Consider the following 14924-nt stretch of genomic DNA (forward strand, 5'->3'; position numbering starts at 1 on the left):
TCAGGTTGGAATGCCAACAAACTATGGGTCCAATCATCCTCGGAATGGAATACCCTCGGGCCCATTCAACCATCGGGTTGGTATGCCCAGGCCTGTTGGCTTATGCACAAAGCAGTGAAGCCTCAGTCACTGACCATACATGTGCACATATAATACATAATCATATAACAGTCTACAACCAGTCAAATAGATCTACAAATCACTAAGCATATCATCATCCTATTTACCATGACACCGATCTAACAGATCACTACAGTGCAATAGCATGCATAACAGGATGTCAATCCGCAAGTACAACGAGGAAAACTCACCTCACAGACTGAACAGAACTGATGAGTACAGTCTCTGAATCTCAGCTCTCTAACTAATATTGTAACGCCCGCGTTTCTGGGCTAGGCATTAATATTGATGTAATAGTCTAGGTTAACCTTTGTAACCCATTTTGAAATAATAGAAGTGTATTATTTGAGTATTGTATGTTTTGTGCTTAATGGTGTGTCTTAATTTAATTAAGAATAAAAATAAGCGTCAAAATGAAATGTTAGATAAACCCAATATCTATGAAGGATGTGGTAGTGGTCGTGACGAGGTTTCCGAATATATAAAGAATGCCGAAATCCGAGTTATAACGAAGAAGTTATGATCTGTCGAAGTTTCGCGACAGAACCGACACGACGATGAATGACGTAAAATACGAATTTAAGATAGAGCAATATCTAGCCTTAGTAATCTAAACGAAAGTCGTACAATACGTTAAACCGCGAGCGTGCATAAAAAGAACGTCTAAATCTGACTTCGTATGAGGAAGTTATGATTTTTCGAAGTTTCGACTTAGCGGTATGCAGCCCGAATACTCGAAATAGAGATCGAGTGATATTTAGCCAAAACTTTCTAAATGAGAATTGAAGATCTCATCGATAGTAGTCCAACGGTAAAAAGACAGACGAAAACGGACTTCAGATGAAGGAGTTATGAATTTATAACGGAGTTTTCCTGTCCCGGCCTACTAAAAATAATATAATAATAATATAATAAAAATAAAATCAAAATTAGCCGACAGAGTCTAAACGAGAGTTGTAGAGCATAGTCTCACCTACGCGTCGATATAAAGAACGTTGAAAACGGAGCTCGTATGCAAAAGTTATGAATTTCTGAAGTTCGGGGTGCGAACCCCGATACTGTGTCAGAGTTCACGACGTGAATACAGTGTTCACGACGTGAACTCAGTGATTTGACCTTTCAGAGCCTGTCAGACGCAACCTGTGATGACGCATGCAGTGACGACTAAGTTCACGACGTGAGAACTTAAAATTCACGACGTGAGAGCTGAAAAATGGCCCTATAAATAGAATTCAAGGGGCAGCCGAGTTTGGTTGCTCAATCTCTTCTCTCTCACTCCCGATACTCTCTCTAAGCCCTATTTTAACCCCCCGAAGCCCCGGTATCATCCCGAGACCCGAAGCGAGTCCCGCAGCCCGAAGATCCCGAGAAGAAAAGAGTTTCCGAGCCGAAGCTCTGCTTGCGAGAAGCCCGGTGTGTGAAGACCTTCTAGTTTCACCGAAGAGCTTCTACTTTTAGAGCCGTAGTGGTGTCCGATCATCTTTTGATCAAGTGAGTGCATAGTCTCTTTCATAAACACGATTTAATACAAGTATTGTTGAATGTATTAAGTATACGTTCTATGTGAGTGTATATTCCCTTTCTTCTAACACATAGATATGAAGTATCTACTTTAGAATACGTGTTACGTGTGTATAAATATACGTGTATATATATGGTATCTGTTTATTTGGGATGAGTATTGAATGAGTATCTTATCAGTTTTTAAGTTGCATATGAATGCATATGTATGTTGTTATCTACAAAAATGTTGGGTAGAACTTGGGTAGATAGTTGATGTGTGATAAACTGATGAGAGACCTCGACGTGATTGTGATCTAGTCATTCAGCAGAATATGGATGACGACCACAGACTCTTTCTAGACTGTCCTGTGGAATGCTGGCAGGCTCATAACCTGTAGGTGTTGGTGAACTTGGGTGCTCATTTGCTGTATTCTATCCCCCTCATGGTTGCCTTAGGACATTTATTGCTGAGGAAACCCCTTTGCAGTATTGTCCGTCCCGATGAAAATCCTAGATTAGGTCCCTTGTAATAGTTGTTGTTTTAGGGACGTAAAGTGAGGATAACGGGAATGGGTAATCGGGTTATTGTTGGTTGGTGAAGTTAAATATAATTATTTATTGTGGGTTGAAAACCCTATATGCTCACCAGGCTCCCAAGCCTGACCCACTCAGTTTCTTTGTATTACAGGTAGTGGCGCGAGAGCATAAGTTGGAGAACTTGTGAAGATGTTTTTGTTTATAGACCAGTAGTTATATATAACTGTGTAAGGTCTATGTTTTATTGTTTATGCTTTTGTGTCTGTATCGAAACATGACATCCCAAGTTTTGATATATAATGAAAATACATTTCTTTAAGAAATGCTTTGATAAACCTTATTTTATCATGTAATGTTTTTGGGGACAAATTCTGCAACTCTTTTAAATCAATGGATTTACTCTGAAATTATTTTAAAAGCATAAATGAAACCGGTCTTTTCTGGCCGTGATTTTGGGGATGTCACAGATACCTATTTCCACCAAGTGACCAATTCCATCAAAATACGTAAAATACCCTCAAGGTCCAACTTGGTCAAAGTCAACGGTTAAGGTCAATAGTCCATGTTGACCTAACACGTCGTGTTCCCTTTGGACACGCTGTGTTCCGCCAGCATCCAACCAGTCAGGAAAACCTCAGCCAACATGTCGTGTTGACTTGCAAAAATGTCGTGTTCGCCTGATTTCCAACAACTTAATACATTCAACTGCCTCTTCGACTCCAATAGCTCCAAAGCTCAGATCTACACCAAAATGTGATTAAGAAGGATAAAGATTCCAACTTTATCCATTATGACTACCAAAAAGGTCCAAAACCCAAGCCATAAGGCTTGATAATGCAAGGGCTTAACCAATACGCACTTAATCCTTAAGGCTTGAAGTCCATCCTTTCCAGAAGTGATTCCAACACCTAAACCATCCCAAAGGTTGGTTCTTTTTAGACATACATGTCCAATGCATGTCTTGAACCCATATTAAGTCAAAATGAGGATTTATGACCTAATCTTTATGCATGGCATCAAAACTTGATTATAGACCAGATCCAAGACACTACTAGGTCACCTTGATCTGGAGATTCATAAAGTTGCAAACTTTATGAGATCTAACCATTTCAACATTCAAGAACAAAAAGAAAAAGGGACAAAACTCAAGATCTAGCAACTTTGAATGATAAAATCGGGTCTTGGACACTTATAAAGATCCATAAGAGTGCCAAACTGAAGAATGGGGCTTGCTTGTTGGATCTTTGCTTCCTTCTTCCACCTTCTTCTTTCTTAACTTCAAAAACACCAAACTAGCTTCAAAAATGGGAAGGAAAGATGATTACGGTTTCTTTCAGGGCTTGAGGGGCTGATGGGGGCTGAGGGTGAACAAACCCTAGCCTCCGTATTCCTTTAAACAGGGAGCAAAACCCGGAAGATTAGGGTTTTATTCCAGCCATCAACATACCGTGTTCCAAGAGGTAACACGCCATGTTGCCCAAAATGAAACACGTGCCTCCTCATATCTGGACACGTTGTGTTGGTGCCTCCAACACACCGTGTCCAGTCCTCAAAAGGTGAATTATACCCAAGGGTGTTACAGCTTGACCAATTTGACATGAAATAGAATTATATGGATGAATTTAGAAGTACCTGAACATCGGGATGTTACAATTCACAACGTGAGGCATAGGTCTCACGACTTGGGATCGACTTAGTGACCCAAAACCCTAATTTTCAGGTATGTAAGTGAATGAAAGGCTAGGGTTATCCATCCTCAGCCTCTCTCACCCTTTAAGCCTCTGGAAAACCCTAATCTCGACTCTCTTGAAGTTTATAAGCATTTTTGAGATCCTTGAAGCATTCTTTGGTGGTTTTTGGTTACTTGAAGTGGAAGAAGATCTTGTTTGAGCAACCTCTTGGCGTTTTGGCTTTCATCTTGCAATCTCTTGGAGCTTTTGGACCATTGTAAGTCATAAAGCTTGGACCTTTCCATCTATTTCTTTCTAGATCTAAGTTATGAGCTCCTTTTTTCATGTTTGGGTGGGATTGCTTGCATGGGGTCTATAAAGTTGGCAACTTTATGGATCAGTGGCTTATTCTCTTCATTATAGTCTTAAGATCTGAGTTTTGTTGAAGTTTGGGACTCTAAGTTTGAGTCTAGATCTCATTTTCCCCACTTTTGGTCTAATAAAAGTTTGATTCATGCATTGGACATGCATGATTGAAAAGCTTTGATTTTTATCATCTTTTGGGTAAAGGGAGACCCCCTGGATAGTCCCAAGTTATGGCTGAAAGGATTAAGAGCTTAGTGACTTAAGGTGATCTGTTTATATCTCACGACGTGGGGTTTAGGACCTTCACGTCGTGAGGATGTTGGCCACCCTGTCTGTTTTATCCGGAATAGGTCACGACGTGACTCAAGGTTGGGTCATGACGTGCAGGAGTCTGGAATATTCTCGATGGATTGAGTTGACTCGCCAAGTCGGGACTGGGTTGAGTTGGCCCACACGACGTGACCAGGGCCTGGCCACGACGTGAGAACCTGCTGTTGGAGTTTGGACCATAGATTTTGGATCATGTTGGGCCTTGGGATTTTATGATGGGCTAATGGTATTTATTGGACTTTTGGTTGAAGGCTCATGAAGAGGATTGGACCCAATTTGGAAAATGGGCCATATTTGGGCTTGAGTAATCATTGAGGAATTTGGCCCTTCTAGTGTAGTTAGTTGGGCCTTGGTCTTGGACCAATCTAGATAAAAGGGTAAAGTGGTCTTTTTATCTTAATTTAGAATGATGATTATTAATTGAATGATATTTTATTGATAGCGTGGGGATTTCAGCTGACCAACAACTAGAGTTTTATCTATGAGGTTCAGCAGTATGAGGTGAGTTTCCTCACCATGTTTAGCGGGTCGAAGGCACCAATGACGACTCATGATCTGTTATGTTAGGATACTCGTTGTCTGTGTGACACTAGTATGTGTATGTGCTTGTATGCTTACTGGACGGGGCCCGATGGTTATTCTGTATGTTATTATCTATTATCCTATATGAATTGTATATGGGCGGGGCCCGTTATGCGAGCTAAGGCGGGGCCCGTTTTCCGAGTTAGGGCGGGGCCTGTTATACTCATTGGGCGGGGCCCGTTATATGTTATGTATGTATAGTATGTGGTATCTTGGGGGAACTCACTAAGCTTTGTGCTTATGGTTTTCGGTTTATGTTTCAGGTACTTCTAGTTCCAAGGGGAAGGGCTCGGGATGATTGCAGAGCACACACCACGTCGTTCCACTTTTTGTTATTCACCCTGATATGATATGATGTTTAATTCACTTATTCTATGTGGATTGTATTGATGATGTTTTACAATACCGTTTTTTATTAAATTAAAAACGAAACTTTTGGGTCTTATTTTTGGGACGTTTCAAGTTGGTATCAGAGCCTTAGTTTGAGGGATTCGGACATACCCTCGGGTGTGTCTGAACTCTAACTGAGGATTTGGTAAAGTTTTTTTTTTCAAAAGAAATGTATTTTTAAGAAAAGAGTTTCTAAGACAAGAAAGGGTGTGGTGTATGCAATCAACCGAGCTCAAGTAAGTTTTCCTAAAATACTCATACATGTTATCTGATATGGTTTTATTTTTTATTTCTAGTTTGTCGAAAAAGATCAAGTTTTTCATTCTTATTCAACACTTGATTTTTCTTCAAACTTTTGGCCTACATAAAACACAAAACGAATTTGCAAGTTATTCCTATCTGTCACTTTACTTTCTTATCTTGACAAATCAAATTTTTGTCTAGATCGTGCAAATTCGAACATATTTTTTAATAATCAATTCCATTTTTTTTCTTACCAATTGTCATATTGACAGTTAAAACTTTCTTTAATAAAATCTTTCAAGTTCGAGGAAGACATTCTCTCGAATAATTCTTAAAGTTTTTTTTAAGTGTGTATGCTTCAACAGAAAATTCCATTAAAGCGGAGGGGGAAAATGTTAAATCAATATTTTTCCTTTTGCACATTTTTTTACAACTCCTTATTTCAGTAACCATCACATAGGAGGAAACTGTTGGAAATATTTTTACGTGATTGTCACTTAAAATAACTTGAGTATTGATTTACATTTTCTAATAAACATTATCAGAATGTTTCAGGTCAAAAAGATCCTGAAGATTCAACAAGTGTTTGAAGAATCAGATGTTGGAGCTCTTGCAGTTGACATTGAGCACTTGTAGTTGACATGGAGCACTTGTTGAGCACGAAGCACTTAAAGAAAGCAATTTTGACCATCATGATCTCAGATGGCACATCTAGATCATATGTGGAACATCAAGACATTGATTGATCATCAGAAACATTGTTGTCTCATTTACAACTCTATGGCTCAACAAGACGTTGATAGATCAGCACGAATACTTAGTGGCTTATGTCAAGTCAATGGATCAACATGATCACATTGATGGCTCAACAAGATTGCACATGACACATCATGTACAATGAAGGCACGTCCAAGTTCTCAATGACACATACATTTCGTTCATGGTCCATCATGAACACGTGGTTGTACATCTTCAAGTTCAAGACACATTCCAACATTCAATAAACAACTCAACTTGATCAATGACACTTTTGGAAGTTGATTACATTCTAGAAGAAAATGGAGCAACATGATGCTCACCATACTTTCAATGTTGACCAAGAAGGCTCAAGAGATATGAAGACTCAAAGCTTGGATGGAACCCTAATGGAATTGGAATATTCCATCTGTTGTCCGTTAAGTAGGGCAAATGTGTCAACTAATGACTAAGTCATGATGACGTGTCAACACCTGATTGGTCAAGCCATGTCATGGGATTTTCCAAATCCTATAAATAGACCCCTTGGGATCCATTATAAAGTTGCTCAATTCTTGCTCTTCCTGCTCATTCTGCACATTTTGCTGTTTAGACTAGATTTTAGAGAGCAATTTGAGTGTTTTAGTGTGTTTACCATTCAAACACTTGTAACTGAATCTTTATGAATATGAGACACGTTTGAATCATTGATCTCGAGCATAAAAACGTTTTATCATTAACTTGGTTGATTCACAATTTTTTAGTTTCCGTATTACTTGCCACTTAATGATTCTGAAACTCTGTTTCAGTTTTTTCAACACTTGGACTCTACAAGTCTAGGTTTACTGATTTTTTCTCATTTCTTCATTTATGATTGGTTTCTTTAGGTTTTTGCTCACGTGAAATCCTACGTGAGACAATCATTAATGAGGTGTTCTCACACGTGACACATATGGGCAGTGGAATCATGTGTTACTTGTCTTGGTTTTGACAATATAATTGTACTTTTGATATTAGTAACTATTATAGTACAATGCCAACTATATTTAATACCCGCTTGCTTCTTCTATATTTTTCTTTGACGATCAGTCGTTGTTAGCCACCATCGTTAGAGTTCTACCACCACCGTTGTCGTTACTGTTGTCTACATCTATGTTTTTTTAGTTTGTCTACATCTATGTTTTTTTAGTTTAATTGTTTCTTCTCGATCAAACTGTCGGGAGTGTGTGTGTGTGTGGGGGGGGGGGGGGAGGGGATGGGTGTGTTAGTATGTTAGCATCTAGGGTTTAAGCCCAATGCCATTAAGGTTTATGTTAGACAGTGACCCTTTATGTATCCCTATCTATTTTAGGTTTAACATTCACTATTAAAATTAAACAAATCATTATCTTACGAAAATATGAACTTTGAACTCAACGAGTGTTTATGACTTGAGCTTGAGATATGAGTGTTTGAGATTAAGTATAAAAGAATTTTGAGTTTCCATTTTATTAAGAAATGAAGTTAAAATAGAAAACTTCAAGTTTTTATTTGTCTAAAATTATGAGTCTAGTCAATTTCATGGGGAATCCTATGAAAATAACAAAAACGACAACGTTTTAGAGTTTTTGTATAAATTTTGGTGTTTCCGTAGCTACAAAATTGATGATTATTTATGTCATTACTTTTAGCTAAATCTTGAAATAAACTTATAAAAACTACCTAAATATATATATCCTCCCTAATATATAAAAATAATTTTGTCACTTGTCAATCTTTCATGAGTTTTGATACTTGTCATTTTGTCGTATTTTTGAAATAAATATTATCCGCTTGTCAATTTCTGATTTGTTTCAAATTTTAAAATTAAAGTCGTATGCTTATATATGTAAAGTATTAAATAAAATATATATATGAAATTAAATTGCAATGAATACATTTATTCATTTCTTACACTTTAATGTTTAATCTTTCTTTTTTAAATTAACCCGTATAATATACGAGTCTCACAGCTAGTTTCTAATATAACAATTTATTTGGCGATGGAATCAAGGAAGTCCAAATTTCAAACACCAAGACTTTCAAAATATTGTTTGTGTTTCACACCTTCTACACGAAGACGAGAACAATATACCCTTTTTTTTTTTTTAATAGAGATAACAATTTATTAAAGATGATAAAATTAATACATTAGCGTGACTTTTGAACAAAAAGAAAAGTAAATTAAAATTAAAAAACCTTCCTTTTTCCGGATATTAGAGATCTCTTTTACGATCCTCTTCAATGGTTCCTTTGACAAACGGTTTCTTTGTAGGACACGAATTTTCCCCCTAACTCCCCCAATCTCAGAACTTTCTCCGATCCTCCATCAACGAAGAAGATCGAGTAGTTATTAATCGTTGGATCGACTTTTTCTCGTGACAGAATAGTCATCGGTATGATTTTTTGCACTTCTGTAATACATAGTTGTGCCTGGGATGATTTAAAGCAAAGCTGGTTGTTGATATTTTAGGTTTAGTTTTTGCTTTCAGAATTTTAGTGATGATAGTCCTGTTTGCTTTAGGCAAGTTTAGGCGTGGCGAGATTTTTCTTGCTCTTTAACCTATTGACTTCAGATTGTTAGGTCTTTTTACGTTCTCTCCATGAGATCAATGGAATCTGGGCTCATCTGCGAGCATACCTAAAATTCAGTATGTACTGTATTATGTGAAATCGAAATTATGTTAAATTGCGTAAGGAGTTGCTGCTCATGGTGTCGTATAGAAGTGGATCAAGAGAAATAAACTGACTGATTTTTTTTTTCTCAGAGACGAGCATAAAGGAATACCTTTTCTTTCTTTGCTCAAGATCTTTACTTTCTTTTCTTGCTGATCTATTTGTCTGGTTTTCTTAAAGAAGCTTTCAAGAGTCGTTAGATACATGAAATTCTGATGATATTGGTCGCTATGGTTGTGGTTGATTGTAGGCTCTTAAAGATAATTATAAACCCCAATAATTCGCCTGAGGATTTATCAGATCTAATATCAACAACTATCCACATATATACCTCAAACATCTCCAATGGTCATCTTTGCTTGAGATTGTATCTTGAAGTTTCTTATTTGATATATTGTGTTGCAACAAGCTTCAAGATAATTTTGTGGAGTAACAAAACCAATATGTTTTACATCCTTAGAAACATGAAAAGACTGTTCTCTTCCTTTAGGGCATGTTTCATTTGTCAAAATTTGGTGAACCTAATGGAATGGAATTCAAGATTCCGTTTGACCACATGGCATATCGTCTTTGATTTAAAATTTTCAAGGAATTGAATTATGTCGGATTCAATATTATTTCACTTCAAGGAATTTGACATTTCATCAACTACAATTCCGCAGATATATCTATAAACCAAATATAGAATTACAAGGAATGCAATTGAATTCCATTATTTAGTTTTCAATAGTATTGTCCTTTGTATACTTATTATCTCTTTCGAAAGAGTATGAAAACCTTCTAGATTTTTTATTTTATTTCTCCTTATACGAATTCTTTTGGTAATTTATACAGGAACAATGTCCCTTGCTCGGCCTCATCACGCAGATAATACACAATTCCCCGGTGATTTTAGATTTACCTTTGGACGAAATTACCCTCACGTATATTCCTCCGCCTCCACAGACTTCACTACCAACAGGCGTTACAACAATAACAACAACCATAGAAGAAGCTACAACAATTCCCATGACTTCTCAAACGAATCCAGACATCAATACAACATTTATAATCACATTGATCCCGAAGTTTTACCACCTTCTCTTAAAAGGAGGAAGTTTTCTTCCACCAATTGGGAAGGTTATGCTACATCTTATAATCATAACAACAACAACAACAACAATAATAATAATAATCATAATCCATCTTTCAAATATGAATATTCTCCTTCAAGCTCCAAGATCACATTCCCTCTTCCTGATGGAAATCCTAAAGTTTCCACATCCACTAGCTATAAACGTGATCGAACAAGATTTGAAGAAGAAGATGTAGAATTTATGTCAAGGGATCAGATTGAGAGGTTTTCTCCTTCCAGAAAAGATGGTATTGATGCTTTACAGGAAACTCACTTGCGCTACTCTTACTGTGCTTTTCTTCAGAACCTTGGACTTCGCCTTGAGCTGTAAGCAAAGCATTTTAGTTTATAATTTACTTGTATACATTTTTAAAATCAGGCAATAATATAAACTTTTGTCTATTCTGAAGTTTGACATTAGCTTTCTTTCAATTTCACTACAGACCACAAACTACTATTGGAACTGCTATGGTTCTATGCCACCGGTTTTTTGTCCGGAGGTCTCATGCATCCCATGACAGATTTGTAAGTTATCATTTCTCTTTGGTGAAGAACTAATTAATCCCATGACAGTTTTTGTATCTTAGATTTTAATACTTATTGCATGTAGGCCTTTTTTCCATTATCATTTTATTCCACTTTCAAAATGTAATCTTTATGAGAATATGATACTAGAAGTAATTATCCCTTGGACGCGTTCTATTTTTAAACCACAAGTTTATCTGAAAGAATTTGATATATAATCTTTATACATTTTGCTGTTATAACTTATACAATTATCCTGCAGCTGATTGCTACTGCTGCTCTTTTTCTTGCTGCAAAGTCGGAGGAGACACCTTGCCCTCTGAATGATGTATTGAGAGTGTCCTCTGAAATTTTTCACAAGCAGGATTTCAATGTGCTCTGCTATTTACTTCCTATGGTGACTTCTTAAACTTTCTATTAGCATTCAATCTTTTTATATTACTTTGTAAGATTGTTTTTATCTAATGTACAACTAACTATTCAACAGGATTGGTTTGATGAATACCGAGAACGAGTGCTTGAAGCTGAGCAAATGGTTTTGACAACTCTAAACTTTGAGCTGAATGTGCAGCATCCATACACACATCTCACATCCATTCTTGACAAATTAGGGCTTGCACAGTCACTTTTGGTAAACCTGGCATTGAGCTTGGTCAGTGAAGGGTAAGCCATCCATTTCTTCCCTTTGATAGATGAATTAGAAGGTTGCTGTTATCTCACTCTCACCTAATTACTTGTTCAGAATGTTCCATTGATATTGCTTGGTAGTTGGTGGTGTGCAGTTGATGGAGTAATGTTGCATTGCATGTAATTGAGTAGTAGTTGTCTGCATTGTTTATTGATTTTTTTGGATTGGCATATAATTGCAGGGGCAATAGAAGAGTGTAGCATGCACAGAGTGTATGATTTTGTTAGCTGGTGGATTCATAGAGTTTTATTTCTCATCTCATCTCATCTGAAGTTGAAAGACAGATAGTGTTTGGATGCATGCAATGCAGTTTTCAATCAAATTTTTTTCCTAACTTAATCTCACTAAAAGTTACAATTTTTTGCCCCACCATACACTTGCTCTTGATCTTTCGTTTGTGCAAAAGACGTGAATGCCCTTCTCATAAGCAATAGCTCTAGAAAGCTTCCTGTTCCATGTAACAAACACAGATGTATGACCACATCTGAGTCATGGTGCACTAGTATTTCTGATTTACAGAGTGGAGGGTTGCGATTACTTTTTGTTCACTGGATGATGGTTAGGAGTTGTTGATTTTATTTCCAAAAGTGCCCTTTCGGGAGAGGGTAGACTCGAACATATATATAGAGGCAGATGTGACCACCAACACTATCCCCTTTTTATCCTTTTTTTTTTTTCAAATGTCATGTTTCCTTCTAGAGTGAAGGTTAACATAATTTTTGAGATCTCAAAAGGCAACAGGGGTGGATCTAGTTGAAGAGAGGGACCCTCAATTTGTTTTTATTATTTATTTTTTGTAGTGTAAAGCTAAAATTACAAGAAAATTTGCTGTTTGTTTGCATAGTCACCAGCATGCTGCTTTATCCTGATACCATTAGATTAGCATTAGCCTAAGACTTGCATATTAGCAAAGAGAATACCTGATAATATGAGGTGTTATGGTTTTGGAATAGGATTCTATCACACGTTTGGAAATCATGAGTGAGGAGGGAAAGTGAAGGTGAGAGGAGGCAAGAGATAGAGAGACCTTAAATTATAAAAATATAGGGTTAAGAGGGTAATCGGTTATTTTTAACAAGGAGGAAATGCTGAAAAATGAAATCCATGGGTTTTAAGATGGAATCTTCATACTCATTTTTAACCAAGCACAGGATTTGATATCCAATTCTTGCCAAATACAATTTAGTTGCCAGTTAAGCTCTATAAGCTTCATCATCAAAGTGGGCATTGTACTAGATTTTGTGTTGTAGATGTCTATTTTATGCTCATTCCATCAGCAATTCTGAAGATACTTGGAAAATGTACACCAGATGCACATGCTATGCCTTTCTTTGTTGGTAAGAGAAAATTGCATTTGATTTCACACCTGCCATCACATCACATAACTAACTAACTACTCATCTCTATGGTAATTACTAATTACTGCTAAACTAAAACTTGAAGCTCATATTTGTGCCAGATCTTCATCATTCCTTCTATTGCTACAAAATGGTGTGTTTAATCATCAGATAATTGTTTTTTAATGTATTGTTGAATTGATTTGATGTTATCTCCTAAATTCGACTACTTTTTTTTTTTGAAGGCTGCGTAGCTCACTTTGGCTTCAATTCAAACCCCACCAGATTGCTGCTGGAGCTGCATACCTTGCTGCAAGATCTTTAAATATGGATCTTACTACATATCAAAATGTTTGGCAGGAGTTCTACACACCACCATCTGTACTCAAGGGTATGTATGTCATTTCATTATTATTTATGCATAAATAAGTATTGACATTATTTTATTGTTGTAGATGTTGTCCAGCAGTTGATGGAGCTGTTTTAGAGCATGCATAGCCTGAAAGAAAGATGGTGACATTTTATGGCTTTGTTTGTTAAGACAATGGGTGCCTTATACACGTGTGCTTCTGTAAATGGCCTTCAGTCATTTTAGGTCCAGACCATCAGTCGTTCATAAGGCTGTGTAGTCAAAGCGTTGACCTGACCAGTGTTTGTTCTTTGACTTTTAATATAGTAGGTCTCCAATATGTAGTTTACTGGTGTAGGAAAGAGCCTTAAATTTTATTTTTGTATTTGGATCATCAAAATATTTGAATCGACGAAAGACACTTTGTGCCTTACCATGGTGTGTACCTTCTTTACTTCTGGGCTGTATTGAGTACTTAACTAGAGCATCACCAATGCTGGAGCTTTATAATATTGACACATCATCATTTGTCATCTCACAATTTCAACATATAAATATGAAGCTTTACATTTTTATAAACATACTAGTGATAGGTTCATGTGAACACGGACGATATGATATTGATCTTCGAAATAGTTCTACCAGATACACACACAAGCCAATGTGATGAAAACCAAGAACATGAAAGTTGAATGATATAATCTACAATAACATGAAAGTTGAATGATTTAATAAATGAAACTAAAAATGCTAAAATCAACATTAAATTGTAAGTTGAATGCTATGAATGACATAAAAATAAAAGTAAAATGATGTAATTCACATTAATTAAAAATGTTATAGTTGAGATTAAAATGTTATAATTATCATTAAGATAAACATAAAATGCTATAATCGACATTAGCATGAAAGTTCAATGCTTTAATTGAAAAATGAATATAAGTAAAATGATATAATCAAACATTAAAATGAAAGTTCAATGCTATAATAGAAAAAAATAATATAAGTAAATGTTATAATTGACATTAAAATGAACATCTTTTTCTCAAACAGTCAAATATTTTCCAAACAACCAAATATTTTTTTTTCTCGTTTCACCGAAGATTTTTAACGACTAAGACACCAAATTTTTGTGCACCGCATATATTTACTTTGGGGAAGAAAATTAAGAGACCGACTAATGACATGAAGATCCATTTCAAGTCACACATGCTTGAAAAGCAGAAAACCATCCATGTCAGACATGTTGACATCCCTAATTACAATATCAAATTCATCTTTTCTTCGCAAAGTACATCTAGAGCCTCTAATGTTAGTCCACATGTCGTAACTTGAACAACAACAATCAATGAAAAAGGAAAAACCTTGACATAGAAAACATAATCATTTCTACCCTTGACTAATTTCCTCAGCTTGAGTCTCAAGCACAAAAAAAAAATTGCTAAAGTTGCACCTACATCATAGCTTAAAACATCAATCCATGCACTCCTTTAGGGTACTTGTGTTCCAGTGCTACAAGCTTTCCACCTATGCACCAAGGCTCTTCAGATTTTCTAATAATTGGAGAGTAAAGTTTTTGTACTAAAGTTTTTGTACACACTAGTACATAACACATTTGTTGATGCGGTTAAATGATTAATTGGTGCCGGTTCTCACCCACACCAACAAACTACACATCATTAAATGTCAACATTTAATGATGTCATTTCTTTAACTGCACTAAAAAGAAAAAATCACTGCA

General features: G+C 36.2%; 1 protein-coding gene across 2 annotated transcripts; it reads left to right on the forward strand.

The window, feature by feature from the left end:
* Positions 1-8696: 8696 nt before the first annotated feature.
* On the forward strand, positions 8697-13616 carry LOC145124251 (cyclin-T1-3-like). 2 transcript variants are annotated; one of them, XM_079059519.1, is made up of 7 exons: positions 8700-8890; positions 10005-10611; positions 10728-10809; positions 11072-11206; positions 11297-11472; positions 13080-13225; positions 13290-13616. In XM_079059519.1, exons 2-7 carry the CDS (start codon positions 10010-10012, stop codon positions 13319-13321), a joined length of 1173 nt encoding a protein of 390 aa, XP_078915645.1. In that variant the 5' UTR covers positions 8700-8890; positions 10005-10009; the 3' UTR covers positions 13322-13616. The 2 variants fall into 2 exon arrangements, with proteins under 2 accessions (XP_078915646.1, XP_078915645.1); XM_079059520.1 differs by lacking the exons at positions 13080-13225; positions 13290-13616 and adding an exon at positions 11679-11831 and having other exon boundaries at positions 8697-8890.
* Positions 13617-14924: the final 1308 nt, after the last annotated feature.

Source organism: Lactuca virosa, chromosome 7, assembly GCF_052849685.1.
Source record: "Lactuca virosa cultivar CGN04683 chromosome 7, Lactuca_virosa_CGN04683_v6, whole genome shotgun sequence".
In the NCBI taxonomy this organism is placed as follows: domain Eukaryota; kingdom Viridiplantae; phylum Streptophyta; class Magnoliopsida; order Asterales; family Asteraceae; genus Lactuca; species Lactuca virosa.

Bases quoted from the DNA above. Each gene is read 5' to 3' on its own strand.
- LOC145124251 (XM_079059519.1), top strand. From the start codon at position 10,010: ATGTCCCTTGCTCGGCCTCATCACGCAGATAATACACAATTCCCCGGT. The intron at 10,612-10,727 runs GTAAGCAAAGCA...ATTTCACTACAG, and splicing joins CTTGGACTTCGCCTTGAGCT to ACCACAAACTACTATTGGAA. The intron at 11,207-11,296 runs GTGACTTCTTAA...ACTATTCAACAG, and splicing joins TCTGCTATTTACTTCCTATG to GATTGGTTTGATGAATACCG.